The following is an 18,249-nucleotide window of genomic DNA, read 5'->3' as shown; positions in this document are numbered from 1 at the left end:
CGTCGAAAACTACCGAGTCGGTGCTTTCTCGGCTCCGGTCGGAGTCGGTGCTTTCTCTGCCGAAGCCGGAAATGAAAGAACCACTAACCATCACAAACAGTGACCACTAATCACACTCATAACAATCCTCCACTAAACCATGGTACGCACTACACATACGAATTTCTGGCAAGTCACCTTCAGGGGCGAATCTAGAATGTTAAGTGGAGGAACGTGAATATTCATATATTCAACTCTGCTTGACTGATTTGGTTTGTCTGCGATTTGAGTAGCTGAATGTAGGAATATTCCTCACACCCCCCCCACCCCCCCATTATTGTTTTAGTTTCGCTTGGTCTCCTTAGCATATCTTTTTCCATTTAAGTTCATTTGCTTTTAGAGCATTTGATAAAAAAGAAGTTCATTAATGCGCCACACAATTCAAATACGTAAAGACAAAATACATTAGCGTTTGTGTAACACAATGAAATAATAATAGAAACCTTTTCTAGTCGATAATTTGAAAAAATAAATGAGAAAACACACTTCAAACTTCATGAATCTTTGGATACTTTTTTATACGGACTTTTTACCGCAGCTGACACGGGAGTTTTCTCGGCAGTACCCGGCGAAAAATCCGGTCGGAGTCAGTGTTTTCTCGGCAGAAGCCGGAAATGAAAGAACCACTAACCATCACAAACAGTGACCACTAATCACACTCATAACAATCCTCCACTAAACCATGGTACGCACTACACATACGAGCTTCTGGCAACTCACCTTCAGGGGCGAAACTAGAATGTTAAGTAGGGACGTGAGTATTCATATATTCAACTCTGCTTGACTGATTTGGTTTGTCTGCGATTAGAGTAGCTGAACGTAGGAATATTCCTACAACCCACTCACATAACGTTTTAGTTTCGCCTTTGGTCTCCTTAGCATATCTTTTTTCATTTAAGTTCACATGCTTTTACAGCATTTGATAAAAACGAAGTTCATTAACGCGCTAAACGATTCAAATACGTAAAGACAAAGTGCAGCAGCGTTTGTGTAACATCAATATGGAAAATCATTAATTTCAATAAGATCACTTCATTATGCATTCTCTAAAGCGAAAGTCAACAGCGTGAGTCAAATGTCAAAAGCATTTAGTGAGCACGCATTAATGTTTTGGGAAGTACAATAGATAATAACAAAGAACATTAAAACTCTATAAAATGTCAATAACAATATATGTTTGCAATGGCATGATTATATAACCGTCAATATAGCAGAACTATTTATCCGTACGGTATCTGCCATTTGAAGTTAGACTTGAGAAAGTTTTTCAAATGTAGGAACAAAAATTTGTCCGTCTTCACTGTGTTTGCGTCATTTTCCCTGGTTTACGACTGAAGCGGAACAAATCTGGTTTTAAATACGCGCACAATATAAACGACCACTTTCCAACTTTCACATTCATACACTTAAAAAAAATAAAAAGAAATAATCTTGAGGGTTAATCCTGCAATTGCAAACATATAGTGTTATTGACATTTTATAGATTTTTAATGTTATTTGTTATCATGCTATTGTACTTTCCAAAACTTTTATGAATGAACGCTACATTCTTTTTACAATCCCTTCGCGTTATTGGTCTTTACTATATGGAATGCATAATGAAGTAATCTTCTTGAAACTGATAATTTGCCATATTGATTTTACAAAAATGCTATTGAACTTTTTCTATACGTCTTTAAATTGCGGTATGCGTTAATGATTGTCGTTCTTATTTAAATGACATGCAAATGCATAAAATGACAATATCAAAAATTATCTCGGTTGACTTGAGTGAAATTGATATCTATAGCGGAGAGTCAATCTTCTGTTGTAGCTACAGACTGAAATTCAGACCTTGAAACTTGCTTGTAATGTAAGCGATGAATTTTTATTTTTATAGACACTAGAACCGTACATTTTCAGCAATAATTAAGACAAGAAGAGAAGATGTTTTTAGCAAATAGAGATCAAACTTCAACATTACCGTTCTAACAATTTGTACTACATTGTATTTGTTTTATCATCTTCCTAAACTTACTTGGTGTGTATTGCTTCTTTTTGAAGTTATTCTCATTTCAATGTAGATTTGTCTGCCCAACCAACGAAAAAGAGGAAATGAGTCAGTTATTAAAACAGGAGGAGAAACTGACCGACACGAGGTGAAAGGATCTGAAAGAGCTCCGAAGCAGGTGATGTGTGTTTTTATTGATATTTTATGCGATATATATGAATGTCAATGTTGACAATCAGGTAACATTTGTTGACACTCAGGTAACATCATTGAGATGCTATAAAACATTGAAACTAACCCAAACCATGTACGCTACTGTTGAAAGCAACAGGACGCTATCCCTGGATTAAATTTTGCTCAGTTTGTTTCACAAAACTTAGGAAATGTATTCACAACACATGCGCTCACTGTTTACTGTAGTAGAAATGTAAACGGGAAATGTTTACCGTTGTAAAAATTTTACCTTATTTGGATATACCTGTAAACATACACATGTATTTGCATACCGCGCGACGTTGAAATGAAAAGAGCAATTAACCAATAGAAAAATTAACATATTAAAGTTTGAACGTAATATAAAGATTTTATTTTAAAAGGTGTGAAAATAAGTTTAACGTCAATGTCAGTACAATAAACGTTATTTCAAACTACCTTACATAGGTGATTACTCACGACACACACAACGCAAACTCACACAAATCATTAAACGCTACTGCACTGGCATTGACGTTAAACTTATTTTCACACCTTTTAAAATAAAATCTTTATTTTCGTTTAAAGACCCACTTCCCGAACTTTCCAAATCTATGGTAGTTTATCAATTTTCATGTGCGGGATGTAATTCCCGTTATATTGGTGAAACTTCTCGCCAATTATCTACCAGGATAAAGGAACATACTCACACAGACAAAAACTCCACTGTCTACAAACATCTTCAAGCCTCTCCTTCATGTAAAAACAAATTCTCACCTTCCTGTTTTAAAATCATCGACACTGATCAATCCACTTTCTCACTCAAAATCAAGGAAGCTCTACACATTAATAAAACTAATCCCGATTTAAATATCCAAGTTCAACACTACAACATTATATTTACTTTATAATAATATTTTTTGTTATAAGTTCTTAGTACTTATTTTTCTTTTCCTTTTTTGTAAATATTTTATAATTCTGTAACTAAATCATAATCTTATTCATTGTAATTAATTTATTCATATCATATTACGTATCATATTACTTAACACTAACCATTCTGCACTGAAGAGGACATTCTGATAATGTCGAAACATGTTTGCTTTCAAAAAAATCGTCGTTTTTCTCAAATGATTTTTAAAATTGCTGCTAATTAGAAATTATGATAATATTAATAATATTTCATTTTTATTTTTCTATTTTCTTCTCTACACTCCTTGTTCTTTGCATTATGAATAACAATCGCACCGTGTGAAGACAGCCGGATGTTTTAATTCTGTAACGCAAATTTTTTCAACGAAAATTTTTTATTTCCTCAAAATTTTACTTCCTCATGTTCCATTGAGTAAATACCAAAGTATTTGTATTTCAAGGGTGAAATATTACGATATTTTTTTAATGATAATCAAATCGTTTTGACTAATTGACTTTTAAATCTTTATCATACATTTTTTTCGGCAATGAATGGTAACATGTTTGTAGATGTAGATCGTCCAGGTTAGCAGGGACGCCGGAACGGCAAATGCGCAGGAGGGGCAAGCCTTTGTGGAAGGGTACATTAGTGAAATATACTAAAAATAATCTCATATTGATAAACAGCAAAGAGATGTGCTACATGCATAACACTGTACAGAAGCACATGTCCGCAGTGTTGTCGATGAATATTGACGATAATATAACTATCAAACCATATAACGTCACTAATTTACAATTTGTCATGTATTGTATTTTCCAAAATATTAAATTCTTCTTTCATTTGTCTGTGAAAACCCTTTGGCAATTACGTCTATTTCCACCATATCCATGTGTTGCTTCTTAATGTTAAAGAACATAATATCATTCAGATGATTTCCTTCAGTGTTTGACCGCAGCCATGTTTTTAGACGACGCATTACGCTGAATGTGCGTTCGCACGAGTCAGATGAGAGTGGCACTGTGTAGTATAGTATAATTAGTTTGTGGATCTCTGAGCACCTTTTCTTTGCTGACGGCATGGCATTGAATATCTCTGCTACTGTTGAAATACGCGAGACTTCTGTTATTTTTTTCTTCTGATCCGCGTTGTAAAGCCCAAGAATGGTGGGAAGATCATCAAGCTGCATTCTTAGAAAATCTTTATCAATCAAAGAATTGCTTAATCCATCTAAAGATACTCCTCTTTCTTTCATAGAGTTAAGTAACAGTTTCTCGATACATTTGATCTGGAAATGATCGTCTTGTTCAAATCGCGATCCTAGACCTGAGATGATTGCATCAATGGCTTGGTAGTACGAGCTTCGCATTGGTGTTATATTCGCACTGTTGTAAACTGAGGCATCTGTGACGTGAAGGCTTTCTGTTATCAACATTTCTTCATTATTCATCCATCTTGGAACTTTTCTTAGTTTAGTGCTAGTGCCAAAATTTTCACTAAATTCCAGTGGAAACGACATCATAACACGAAAAACTTTCTTAGCGTCATCAACTGTACGCTCAAACTCTTCTTTGCTTCTCATCTCATGAAGACGTTGCAGGACAAGTCTTATTGAAAATAGAGCGTACTCAGCTGAAATATCAACCGCTTGGAGCTCTTTAGAAAGCTTCTCAAATAAAGCCAATAGCTTTCTTGTCACGTTTAAATTAAAGATGACGATTAAGGAAGATAGTTGTCGCCTTAATATTCCTCTAATCTTTGCTTTTCTGTCCACCGAAATGCTAGTATCTTCCTGCAATTTTTCAAGGGTTGCATGTAGTTCAGCCCATTTCTCGAAGATGACGTCAGCAGCCTTTACTCTTGTTGTCCATCTCGTTGTAGAAAGACTTTGGAGTCGTAGAACTTTGTAATCGTTTCTTCCTGTTTCGTTTCTAAAATCTGCCTGTATTTCTTCGAACAATAAAATTTGTTTTGGATGGGCACTACGATTGCATACAGGGATTGGCATAAATCCAGTGATGTAGACAATAAATTAGACTGCTTAGCTGCATCCTGTATAATAAGTTCATTGCAGTGACTGAAACAATGAACATAAATTGCATTTGGTGCAATATCTTCCTTGAGCTTTCTTGCAAGGGATTTTATTTCTGAAGCCTCATCAAAGCTCATAGCTGCCATTTTGAGACCTTCCATGCCACATCTGAGAAGGAATGCTTTGGTGTAGTGCAGTAATGCATCAGATGAAAGTCCTTGCGAACATTCATAAATTCCAACAAAATCTTCCGATACTTCGTAATTATCATCACAGGTCCTTACGGAGAAAGACAACTGTTCTTTCTTAGATACGTCTGATGATTTGTCAGCTAGAATTGAAAATGATTCTCTCACTAGAATTTTATCAATCAAATGTCTTTGAGCACTTAATACAATCATCTGTTTCTGCTCGTCAAGGATGTCGTATGCCTTGTCGATGTCTTAGTGCCTTTTCATTGATAGCTTTATCAAGATTGAACTGATGAATATTAGATTCAAAATCCGTTCTACCTCTAATCGCAATACCTTGGCGTAAGAGTGTTTTTAATGTTTGAAGATGTGAAATGAACCCTTTCCCTCTAAACTGCTGCGTTTCAAGAGCAAGCGAACTGCAGGCTATGTTAATAGATAATTGCCCTTTGTCTGATGTGGCACAAGTTTCTTTATGAGCGTAACTGTTTTCATGTTCGTTGAATTTCTCACAGCCTTTTTTCCAGTTATCAAATCCAACTTCATAACTGCCAAACACTCCCTTTATCTTAGAGTGAGTAGAACAAATTTCGCAAAAAGCCTTATTTTTCTCGATTGTACACTAGCCACTCATAATTTCGTAACCACTGACCTTGGAAATATCGACCATGCTTCACACTACTTTCCTTGTCTTCACTTGTAAAGTCTTTCTCATGTTTTACCCATGTCGTTTTCATGCATATCTTTTCTGTTTCACCAATAAAACGTTTCGGTTTGGACCATTTTTGTGACTCACAGTCTGGAGCTTTTTCAGTGTTGACAGTTCTTACAGTGTCAATTCCGCTTGTTGAAGCAGAATCAAAATCATGGCCTGTGTTTCCTTTTGCAAACAGCGATGTTATTTTAGATTGACCTGGTTTATCCGCTGCTTTCGCTAATGCTTTTGCTGAATCTTTTTTACATCTTTCTGCTCTTGGCATTGCAGAAAAAGCGATAACTGGACCTCAGCTGGTTCACTAACACTCTTCGTTTTGAACCTTTTATTTTACAAGCCAAACAATCTACAAGTACATCACTGGAGTATTCTTACGCTATCTATTAGAGTTAATTATTTACATGTTATTTATACTATCAGTAATTACATAAGTCGAGCTTTCCTTTACGTCATTAGCAGTACTCACTCTTTCATTGCGTTTCAAGTTCTCACGCGTTGCAACAAAAAAGAAGAACTAACTAAACAAACAAAGAACTTACAAAACGTACTTAAAACAAAGAAATGTTAAAGTGAAACTAACATAGTTACGACAATTTTAATGCTAAGCTCAAAAGAATGCAATAACCCACAACGGTTAAGTAGTCTTTATCTTGGATTAAAAACAATAAATTTTCAACCTGTAGGGCACTTTTGCCCCCCCTGCCCATCTCCAGAAAAGGCAAGGGGGCCGTTTCCCCCTTTGCCACCCAGTTCCGCCGTCCCTGCAAGTTAGTATAATCCTAAGAAGGACTGCTTTTGTTGTTGTTGACTGACGTTTCGACAGCCTTAGCGGTAGTCATCTTCAGAGTCAAATTTTTTTCAGTCTGAATATAATTACCGCTAAGGTTGTCGAAACGTCAGTCAACAACAACAAAAAAAGTCCTTCTCAGGACTTTACCAACCTGGACGATCTACATCTACAAACATTTAATGATACTCCCTTGTTCAAATCATTCATTTTAATGAATGGTGAATTATTCATATAAAAATACAATCTCTTTTGTAAAAGCATCTTTGTTGAATTTCTTTGAATTCAATCTTGCTGTCTATATCCACAGACTCTGACTTATTTGACATTAAGAATAGCAATTTTCTGACAACATGCGCGAGGACAAAAACATCAAAGGCTCAGACACAAGTGACCCTTCAGTATACTCCATATTCTGTGGTATTACGTTGAACCACGTTGTCTCGACGTCAGTTGAACGTCTAGAGAATTTTTGTATGAATTTTTATTTAAAAGAACGATGTCTTCGTGGGCAAAGACGTAACTAGATCTTTAATTTTGGGGGGGTGTATATTCATATATTCAGTTGTCCAATACTGATTTCTTTTGAAATTCAAATCACTTTCAAAAGAAATCACTTAAGCCAATATAAATATGCATACACCCCCCTCCACATTTACAATTCTAATTACGCCTCTTACATAGAAAAACGTCGGCGATAGAGCTTTTGCGACGTCGGCGAGCGCTTACTATTAATGAGAACGCGTTAAAATTTATGTCGCCGATTTTTTGTGACGAACGCCGAGCGTCGGCGCTGCCATCGCAAGAAACAAAACGGTTTGTTTCTTGCGATCATAGCCGATCATTACCGACAACTTTCCATAATCTAATCCAACATGGCTGCTCTTGAAAAAAGACGAAGAATCAGACTTTGTTGAGTCATGCTCATAAACCACAAAAACATGTTAAGGAAATAGTATGTGCGTAGTTTAGTTTATCAATGTATCCGTTCCCACACGGCTAAGAGCCAAGGAACAGTTATTGACGTTAGTTAAATTTCCTTATGTACCATATATAGCTTAAACAGAGGAACTACTCCGACCAATAATAATATTTGTTGTTTGTAATAAAGACTATAAATACTGCTCTGTAAAACAATAAAAATCAGTTCGATCATTAAATTCACTCGTGGTTGTTACTGAAGGTATAGAGTATATTAAGAAATAGATATGGCGAGTAACTCGAACACAACAGACTTCGATTCAGTGCAAGCATTAAATGTTCTTGCTGTTAAAGCAAAGGACGATGATAGAAGCTTGAAATTGAATATTGTAATTTCTGTGCAGCTTCAATTGTATTTATTGGCTTTGTTAATAAGGAAAAAGCAAATTTTACTCAGATTAAACAAACCACGAAAGAGAAGGTTTTGGATAAGAGAAATGTTGAAGAAACGCTAGCAGGAAAGTCAATTTCATATTTTGGTTGAAGAGTTAAAATTGCACGATCGAGAGTATTTTTTCAAGTTTTTAAGAATGAGTCCAGAGAGGCTAGAGCATCTATTAAATCTTGTTGCCCCCTACATTACAAAAAAGAAATGCAACAGCAGAATACCAGTTTCTGCAGGAGAAAGACTTGTCGTTACTTTGCGATATTTAGCTACGGGGGATTCCCAACAATCCCAAGCCTTTAATTTCAGATTGGGAAAAAGCACAGTTTGTAATATCATAAAAGAAACATGTAGTGGAATATGGAATTCTTTATGTACCACATACCTGAAGGCTCCAAAGTCTGAGCATGAATGGAAAGAGATCGCAAATGAAATGTTTACTCAGTGGAATTTTCCAAACTGCATAGGTGCATTGGATGGAAAACACATTGCAATTGAATGCCCTGCCAATAGTGGATCTAATTTTTTTAATTACAAAAAGGTTTATAGTATCGTATTGATGGCCATGTGTGATGCTAGGTACTGTTTTACATTGGTGGATGTTGGAAATAATGGAAGAGACAATGATGCACAAATTTTCAATAATTCAGCAATGGGCAAAGCTTTGTCAAATAATGAATTAAATGTTCCATCCTGCAGTTCCATTGTTGGCCATACACTGCCTTATGTTGTTGTAGCCGATGAAATCTTTGCACTCAAACCATGGTTAATGAAGCCATATGGTGGTAAAGGATTACCACAAGATAAAGAAATATTTAATTACAGACTTAGTCGTTGCAGACGAACAATAGAAAACAGTTTTGGCATCCTTTCAGCAAGGTGGAGGATTTTTCGCCGCCCAATCAAAGCCAAGCCTGAAACAGTTGACTTGATTATAAAAGCATGCTTATGCCTGCATAATTATTTACAGCTAACATACAATGCCCATTACATCCCAGCTGGTTTTGTAGATGCTGAAGATACTACAGGTAATATCGTACCTGGTAACTGGAGAAGCATTACATCAGGTGATAATGGTGCAATGGAAGCATTCTCAGTTGGAAGGGCAAATAATAGATCTTCCTTTGAAGCTATTGAAGTTAGAGAAAAATTCAAGAAATATTTTACAAGCAAAGAGGGATCCTTGTCTTGGCAAGTCACTTATGTTAATAGTTTTTAAAGTTAACTGACATATTGTTTGGAGTATAGTCTAACCATAATCTGCACCACTAATTTCAGGTTTCATATAAATAAAATTATTAAGTTGTTAATAGCCTTGTTATTACAATAGTTGACCACATGGTTTTTATTCACAGATCAGTGATAGTTATTTGTAAAAAGCCAACCTCATTGCAGCATAATTTAGCATAGTTGTGTGTATGCAAATAAGCATTTGAGTTAAAATTTATCCTATCAACATCTTTTTATGCTTGATGGCAAATGAAATTATTTGCTCCAGGACTATTGACTCGATGTTATCTACAACATTTACACTGCATTGCAAGATTTTAGACATTGTAAAATATATATTTGAAACTAACATGTATTATGAACATTAATTTTAAACTATGTAAACAATAATGAGTTAATGAGTATCTTACTCTACTTGCTAAAACTGAGTTATCAACAAACTAAACAGTGCAGTAACTTACTTTGTGTGGAAATGATTATTTTAGAGCAACTGGAAGTGCTTATATTTGATTTAATATCTTTGAAAGTTCTACAGTTGTATTTTTGGGAAAATTAGATAAAGTTAGTGCACTGAGTAGTTTCATGGTAATCACACAAAATAATGAAGTTTTATTACTGTAAGCAACAATTTCTTCTGAAACTAAATAAAGTAAATGTCTTATCCATCAAATAACAAACTAAATGATATAAACCTGTTTTGACAATAGCCGATATGAAACTTTTAATTATTCCCATAATTTGCTTGTCTATTTGGCACAGAACCAACAAAAGTTGGAAATGAATTCAAGTAATTTGGATTTGAAAAACCTCCATACTCAACTTCCATGAAAGCCTTCTCAATTAAGTTCCTAATTAAAGCCTTCTTTTTTCCATCAAGCCTTCTCAGTCTGGGGGCTAAACTCAAACAGTAAAAGTAGTCTTCATCATTCTCCACATTAGGTTTATCTTTTTGGCTGTTTTCCAAACATTTTAAGGACTTGTCCAACTTTGACATGGCTTCTTTAATTTGTTCATCAGTTTTTTTCAATTGCATTTTGTTATTGATTTTAGCTCCAACCCAGCTCGACCACTACCATCTCTTTTTTGCCTTTTTATTGGCTGCTTTTGGTGGGTCCAATTTTCTGTGTCTCTTATTTCCTCTGCAACATCACAAATTTGTTCAGTTGCTTCGCCTTGAAAATTGTCATCTACAGATATATCTAATGTTATATTAGTTTCCTCATATTGATCATTTTCTCTATCTGATAACTCTTCAACCAAGTCGGGATCTTCTGCACTAAGTGTAACTATATTTGAGACACTGTCTTTGGTTATGTTTGGTTGACTAAGTTTGATACATTCAAGTTACTTGTCCCTTGTCTTGAAGTCATATGGATTGTAAGCCATCCAAGATTCTCGAACCTTTGATCAATATTCGGAATATCGTTTACTCCAGACCCAGACTTTAACTTTTGTTTTGAAAGATAACGAGAAAATGCAGTACGAATAGTCTTGTATCTCCTTTCCACTTCTTCTGTTGTAGTTTCAAGCAATTCAGCTATTCGTTGCCAGCAGTTAGCTTTCTTTCGTTTGTCACGAAAACCGTTTGTTCGCTTGTCGTATATCGTGGGAAATTCACGAATAATTTCCATAAAGCTTCTATCATCGTCCTTTGCTTTAACAGCAAGAACATTTAATGCTTGCACTGAATCGAAGTCTGTTGTGTTCGAGTTACTCGCCATATCTATTTCTTAATATACTCTATACCTTCAGTAACAACCACGAGTGAATTTAATGATCGAACTGATTTTTATTGTTTTACAGAGCAGTATTTATAGTCTTTATTACAAACAACAAATATTATTATTGGTCGGAGTAGTTCCTCTGTTTAAGCTATATATGGTACATAAGGAAATTTAACTAACGTCAATAACTGTTCCTTGGCTCTTAGCCGTGTGGGAACGGATACATTGATAAACTAAACTACGCACATACTATTTCCTTAACATGTTTTTGTGGTTTATGAGCATGACTCAACAAAGTCTGATTCTTCGTCTATTTTCAAGAGCAGCCATGTTGGACTAGGAGCCATTTTTTTTCTCAAAGCAATCACCGACCATCGCCGATGGTGAGCGATGCTTTGCGATTAATGAGAACACAAGGCCATCGACACCGACCATCGGCAATACTAGCGACGTTTTGCGATGAATGAGAACTAGGCTTAAGAAATATAAATTCAAATTTGCTACAACGCGCAACAAATATGTTTGAATTTCTATCCATCCACAGCATGTAAAACGTACCAAGAATAGTTTCATTCACATCTACCTTCTAACGGTGAGCAAAGATCTTGAGGAATTGAAATACACTAAATGCAGTTTAAAGGACGCTCCGCCACTAAAACGTGCAGTGAGGATCGTATTAGCCAATTATAGCTAAAATTTTAGAGAATTTTTGAATGAAAGCTGAGGAAATGTGTTTTTGTGGACTATTTTTATGTCTTTTAGTGCTATCACGTTTAAACTTCCTTGTCTAGACATCCACTTAAGATGTTGATCTTGTTTTAAAGTGTGAAGGCAAAATATATTATAAACAAGCGACGACTGCAATAAATGTAGTCTTCGCATGTGCACTTATTTATTTTTGCTAGATTTCTCTTCATGATAGAAGGCTACACAAGCCAAACAAATCAACGAATGTTCATATGAATGAGTGACCTAAGATTCTTATTTATTTTATCTAAAGTAATATTTTATGTATCAGAGTAGCATGAACGATGTTTCAATCAATGTCATTTTTAATAAAACATTTGCTATGAAGGATTGTCTTGCGCTTATCAACCTGAGTTAAATTTAACATCAGACAGAACAACGCAAGTTTTTGAAGCCCTAAGAAAATTTTCTCATTCTGCGGAAGCCGCTTCCTTGAAGCATTAGTTCTGTAACAATTTAAACGTAAACCACATTTCGAGATGAAAGATATGTACAACAGATGATTATAGTAATGAACATCATCTTGGTAAATGACTATCGTTGTAGAAATTAGCGTTCATGCATATGACATTTATAGCACCAAATGCTTAAATACTGACTTACTTTAAATACACTGGTGCCCAAATATCTTGATAACTTTTGCAGCACGTTTTCACCTTAAACTGACAGTTGAAATTGAGCTTCGAATTTAGAGCCTTGCACGCTTCTAATCAGCACAGAAATGAAAAAATCAATGAAGTGATCCGATGGGTTGATATATGTATCAAGTATCGATATTTCCCGATATTCTGATACCAAGAAAGAATATTAGCCTTTTGACACGCATGAGCCAGCAGTCAAAGACATTAAAAGCCTAGTGATGAGTGCTAACTACGAGTTAATACAATTCTGTTTTGATTTGTATTAGACAGTGTAACTATGTTGTAGAAATCCAAACTTCGGTTTCAATCCTCCGAAAAGCATTTTCGAAATCAATTTAATTATATTCACATTTAATGTTTTCTTTGTTAAAGAGTTAGCATCAAAGGAACGATGTCTTCATGAGCAGAGACGTAACTAGAACGTTAATTGAGAAGAATCAGCATTCTAAGCATCAATGCCTTCATTGGCGTCTCAAAAACTTCTTTAGCCGCTGCGCTTTCGGTTAGAGATTCATTGTTTGATTGTGTAGGATGTAGTTCACTTTATGTTATTATACAATCTGCAACTGCAAGGAATTATATTTTGCTAATGTTGCTTTACACATTTTATGATTCCAAGAAAGTGAACAACTTTGAGAATGTTTGTTCTAAGAAAATATAAATTCAAATTTGCTACAACGCACAACAAATATGTTTGAATTTCTATACATGCGCAGTATGTAAAACGTACCAAGATTAGAATAGTTTCATTCACATCTACCTTCTAACGGTGAGCAAAGATCTTGAAGAATTGAAAATTGAAATACACAAACTGCAATACGAAAGACTCGCACTGCGACTAAAACGTGAGGTGAGGATCGTATTACAAAGTTTCGAGGGAAGTTTATCTAACTATAGCTAAAACACGTTGAAATCGCGTCGTCTCAACGTCATTAGAACCTTGAGAGAATTTTTGTTTAAAAGCTGAGGAAATGTATTTTTGTGGACTATTTTTATGTATTTTAGTGCTATCACGTTTAAACTTCTTTGTCCAAACGTCAACCTATGATGTCGACCTTGTTTTAAAGTGTGAAGGCAAATAATAAACAAATGATGACTGCAATAAATGTGGGCTTTAAATGCGCACTTATTTATTTGTGCTAGATTTCTCTTCATGATAGCAAACTACACCTGCCGCATAAATGAATAAATGTTCAATGACTCAACGAATGAACGAGAAACTCAGAAATTTTATCTTTCTTATTTGTAGTAACTGGTTGATATAAAAGAGTTGCTTGAACGAAGTTTCAATCATTGCCATTTTTTTAAATTTGTTATAAAAATTCGCCATGCGCTCATCAATCTGAGTTAAATTTAACATGAGACAGAGCAACGCAGGTTTTTGAATTCCTAGGAAAATTTTCTCATTCTGCGGAAGCCTCTTCCTTAAAGCATTAGTTGATTTAGTTCTGTAACAATTTAAACGTTCACCACAATTTGAGTTGAAAGATATGTACAACAGACGATTATAGTAATGAACATCATCTTGGTAAATGACTATCGTTATAGAAATTAGCGTGCATGCATATGACATTTATAGCACCAAATAATTAAATATTGATTTACTTTAAATACACGGGGGCACAAATATCTTGACAACTTTTGCAGCAGGTTTTCACCTTAAACTGAGAGTTGAAATTAACCTTCAAATTTAGAACCTTGTATGCTTCTGATCTGCACAGAAATGATAAAATCAAGGAAGGTATCCGATAGGTTGATATTGTACCAAATATCGATATTTCTATATATTCTTGATACCAAGAAAAATATTTGCCCTTTTGACAAATGAGCCAGCAGTATTAAGTCAGTGGTAACGTTCAAACTTTCAAAAAAAATTATATGTTGTGGCTGGTCCTTAAATATATGATGTACAATAAATTTTAAAAAAATTGGAATATTTTCTGCTTGACTTTCTGTAAGAGGAGAAGCTCCGTGAATACTACTTTAAATGGAAAAGTAAAAAGAGAGGGGCAATTTTTAACAAAGTGTCAAATTACAATGAAACAGTTCAGAGCAATGTTTGAAAAGTTTAAAATAAAAAAGTTTAAATCTTTTACTTTCAAAAGGTATTTTGCATATTATAGTAAATATATCTTGTACGAGTTGAATCTATTTCCCCTTTAATTTTCTTTTGAGAGTTTCTCTCAGTTTTCTCTTGGGTGTCTTTTTAAATTCATTTTTTGTTGTCTTTAATAAAAGATCTCCTAAAACTGTAACAAACTTTCTGTTCAACATCAACCTTGACATGCTGGCTTGAAACAACAAGAAACTGAAAGGCTGCATTTATACACAAGGAACGCTGAAAGACTCCAGTCAAAAATATTTTACATCCTACATTTAAAATGGTCGTTTATTGTCAGTCTCTGTTGTTGAGGATATTAATTTTTGTTGAAAGTCCTCGACTCTAGGTATGAGCTTTAATTTCAAAAAACAATAGTACGGAGAAGCAAAAATTATCAAAAAAGACATTGCAATAATCTTATGTTTCACTAACAAATCCATGAATTGTAGACTTCTTGGGAAATAGAAGTAATGCATGTTTGTAGCTACCGCCAATGTTGTCGAAACGACAATTAACATCAACACCAACAGTCCTTCGCAGGCTCCACTAAGGTGGATAATCTACATCTTCAAACATGTAACGATACTATGAACTTCTCGAGCTACAGAAATGATGAAAGAATATATGTCATTTATCAACAGGAAACTTGCCATCTTAAATCTTTTTGTGTTAGAGAATTCCTAGCTATCGCACAACGTATTCGTAATATTGAAGAACAAAAGCTCTTTAATTAAATGAATTTGGGAATGATAATATCTTCATGTTTATATAACAAGCTTGAAATTCACGCATTCAAAAAACAAACTGGCCACAAAATCAAATGAAAGAGAATATTATGAAAATGATAAATGACACCGTATAGTCAGTGCATATCTATGACAACATTAAGAAACTTTATTAACATGAAATTATGATAAAAATGTGAACAAGTAGTATAACTGCGTACGCAAAGTAGAATTTAAGAAACAAATGTTGCTGGTATCGTACCGCAAAAAATTGTGCTGATGTCGTACTGTTAGCAAATGCTGGTGGTGTAGTAGCCGTAACAATTGTTACTGGAGTTGCAACTGTAGATGTTGTGGGTTAGAATAATTGAAAGTTGAACAGAACATTCAATGCCAAGGTTATGGTTGCAATAAAACAACAAGCCTAGAAATATAAAGATAAGTAGCTATATATACCTCGTCAACTTAAGCTGATTTCTTTGAGGGGTGTGTGAACTAGGGGTGAAACTAAAACGTTTTTGTGGCGGGTATATATTCATATATTCTGCTCTGCCCTGCTAATTTCTTTTGTTTGCGATGTTAATTTCAAAAGAAGGGCAGAGCTTAATATATGAATGTATACCTCCCCAAAAGAAAAAGTTGTAATATAGTTTTTCTATCGTCTTTAGCTGTTGTATAAGAATATACAGGGAAATTGCAGATTTCTCTGAACTTATTTTTTTATCTCCGATGACGTCATCAAACTCGACATTCGCAGAACTCGTTTTAAATTTAAAATATGGGCTGGCCCTATTTCAAAATTTTGTGTTACTAGGCATAGTAAGAATGTGAGAAAGTTTCATACTTGTATCATCAAAGTGAAGGGTTAGGTGTTTTTTTGTCGTTAACAGCTGGACTATTTACAGCAACTATAAATTTGCACATTAAAGTTATTTACAAAACGCTACATATAAAAAAATTTATACTTAGAATATAACATAGTTTATAAGGTTATAAGTTTATTACGTAATCACAATTGATTTCAATAGAAATTAATAAAGTAGAACGTGTATTATAAAAATATTATCCCTCCGACCCAATTATCAATCTTCGGCCACCCTTGTCACTTTTACCAAATATTACTGTACATTTTCAGTTTATCTATGATAATAGGGACCTTAGTTAAATAGTCAGTTGAAACTCTGTTTGTTTGCTTCATTTATTTAACCGAAGTACAGTTATAAGTAAAATCGGTGAGAAAAATAACTACAGTTTCAACTGATTATATAATTAATGTCACTGGCGTCGTCGTACAAGTTCTGCTTTTGAATAAATGATAGTTTAAGTTTGCATCGACTGCCAAAATAATGGTTGCAATGAAACAGCAAACCTGTAAAATAGAAATAAGTAGGCTAAATATTTGAAACACCCAAAAACTCTTTATTGGCTGTCTAATACTTCATATAAGTGTGTGGTTAAATTTGATTAAGTAGTCATTTAACTCATTGATTTGTTTATCACAAGGATCGCGCATCACTAAATAATTTTGAAGCCAGAAGGAGGCCATATTGAACAGTCCCACTTCACGAGGTTGACTTACAAATTATATTAATTTCTACTGCGAAAAAGTGCGAAATCTCTTAAGGTGCATTGACAAAACTGCTACGTATTAGCTTTAACAAGATTAAGTGTAGGAAGCAGTTGTACTGTTAAAAAAGGATTTTTTTCCAAAATTTTCGTGACACCATTTGAGAGATACTATTGCAAAAGAATGCTTCTAGCCTCACGTTGAAAGATTTTTTTAAGATTTGTAAGTACAATGCGCTCAAAAATTCATTGCTATCGTGGTTCTTTATTATAGATTATTATTGTGAGTGGGACTGTTCAATATGGCGGCGCATCTAATTATAGCTGTCTATTTCCGGCTTCAAATTTTTGCACTAAAACGATATCGGAAATGCACGTTAACGACTAACCGTAGCACTAATAAGATGAAAGCATGTTACACCGACTTTATCAGTGTCCAGGAAATTACATAGTGTATAAGAGGTCTTTTTGCTATAATATTTTCGAAGAGTGTTGGACATAACACCACAAGCTATTAACAGCATTACACCCCATAGCACCATGTTGATGAACACCTAGAAATAGAAATTTACAAGAATTTCAGGTGTCTCTACGAGAAAATGAAATATAACATTTGATACGATACTTTTCATCGACAAAAATACAGCGCTATATTATCTGGATGACAATCATTGATTCAACAAAAACAAAATTTCCTTGATATTTTATACCTACCGTCAATGGCCAGTTAATCACAGTGACTTTTTCATGCAATCCAGTTACGAAAACAACGACCATCACCATGACAACAATCCATGAGACGACAATTGCAAACATTCCAAAATATAAGCTACCTTTTCCTCCCCAAGGGTTGATGACAGAACCTACGTTGTGTAAAAATGCTCCCAATGTACTCATTGCAATCAATAGTACACCCTACAAATGAATGAAATATTTCGATATATATGAATAAAGCATGGAACTGAATAATATAACACGTGTATAGTATAGAATTTGGCTGAATGCTGTAATTGCGTGGGTCGGCCATAATTTTAAATAAAGTAAACCACTTACAAATTCAGCTATCTTCAAGAAAAAGGGAATCGTTTTGATGTATTTAGTTCCCTTCGGTATCGCCCCCATGTTTGGCTATAATGATGATATGCAAAGAAAAGTAAGTTGACGTCATGACTGGTTAAAAATGACATGTCAAAATTATTAATTAAAACCAAATTTAGGTCAGTTATATCACGATTGTGTGCTTAAAATTGGATTTTTTGTTTTTCCAGTTGCTGTGTAAAAAAGCCTGTA

The 18,249-nt window shown here is 34.5% G+C and overlaps 3 protein-coding genes across 4 annotated transcripts in view; 1 reads left to right on the top strand and 2 right to left on the bottom strand.

The window, feature by feature from the left end:
* Positions 1–18,249, bottom strand: part of LOC124436589 (proteolipid protein 2-like) — an 85,695-nt gene that overhangs the window by 38,211 nt on the left and 29,235 nt on the right. The window lies entirely within an intron of this gene.
* LOC124436586 (protein ALP1-like) lies at positions 7,944–9,845 on the top strand. The gene has a single exon (XM_046986543.1). It carries the CDS (start codon positions 8,371–8,373, stop codon positions 9,442–9,444), a length of 1,074 nt encoding a protein of 357 aa, XP_046842499.1. The 5' UTR covers positions 7,944–8,370; the 3' UTR covers positions 9,445–9,845.
* LOC124436115 lies at positions 16,616–18,081 on the bottom strand. The gene is made up of 4 exons (XM_046986042.1): positions 18,013–18,081; positions 17,674–17,874; positions 17,349–17,513; positions 16,616–16,762 (listed from the first exon to the last, which is right to left on the bottom strand). The coding sequence occupies exons 1-4, from the start codon at positions 18,079–18,081 to the stop codon at positions 16,655–16,657; spliced, it is 543 nt and encodes a 180-aa protein (XP_046841998.1). The 3' UTR covers positions 16,616–16,654.

Source organism: Xenia sp. Carnegie-2017, unplaced genomic scaffold, assembly GCF_021976095.1.
Source record: "Xenia sp. Carnegie-2017 unplaced genomic scaffold, XeniaSp_v1 HiC_scaffold_16, whole genome shotgun sequence".
NCBI classification, from domain to species: domain Eukaryota; kingdom Metazoa; phylum Cnidaria; class Anthozoa; order Malacalcyonacea; family Xeniidae; genus Xenia; species Xenia sp. Carnegie-2017.
The sequence above is the reverse complement of the archived record's forward strand: the minus strand, read 5'-3'. Positions and strand labels throughout refer to the sequence as shown.

Excerpts from the sequence above, each read along its gene's own strand:
- LOC124436115 (XM_046986042.1), bottom strand. The coding sequence starts at position 18,081 with ATGGGGGCGATACCGAAGGGAACTAAATACATCAAAACGATTCCCTTT. Across the intron at positions 17,875-18,012 it reads TCTTGAAGATAGCTGAATTT|GGTGTACTATTGATTGCAAT; the intron begins GTAAGTGGTTTA and ends ATTCATTTGTAG. Across the intron at positions 17,514-17,673 it reads TGATTAACTGGCCATTGACG|GTGTTCATCAACATGGTGCT; the intron begins GTAGGTATAAAA and ends TTCTATTTCTAG.
- LOC124436586 (XM_046986543.1), top strand. The coding sequence starts at position 8,371 with ATGAGTCCAGAGAGGCTAGAGCATCTATTAAATCTTGTTGCCCCCTAC.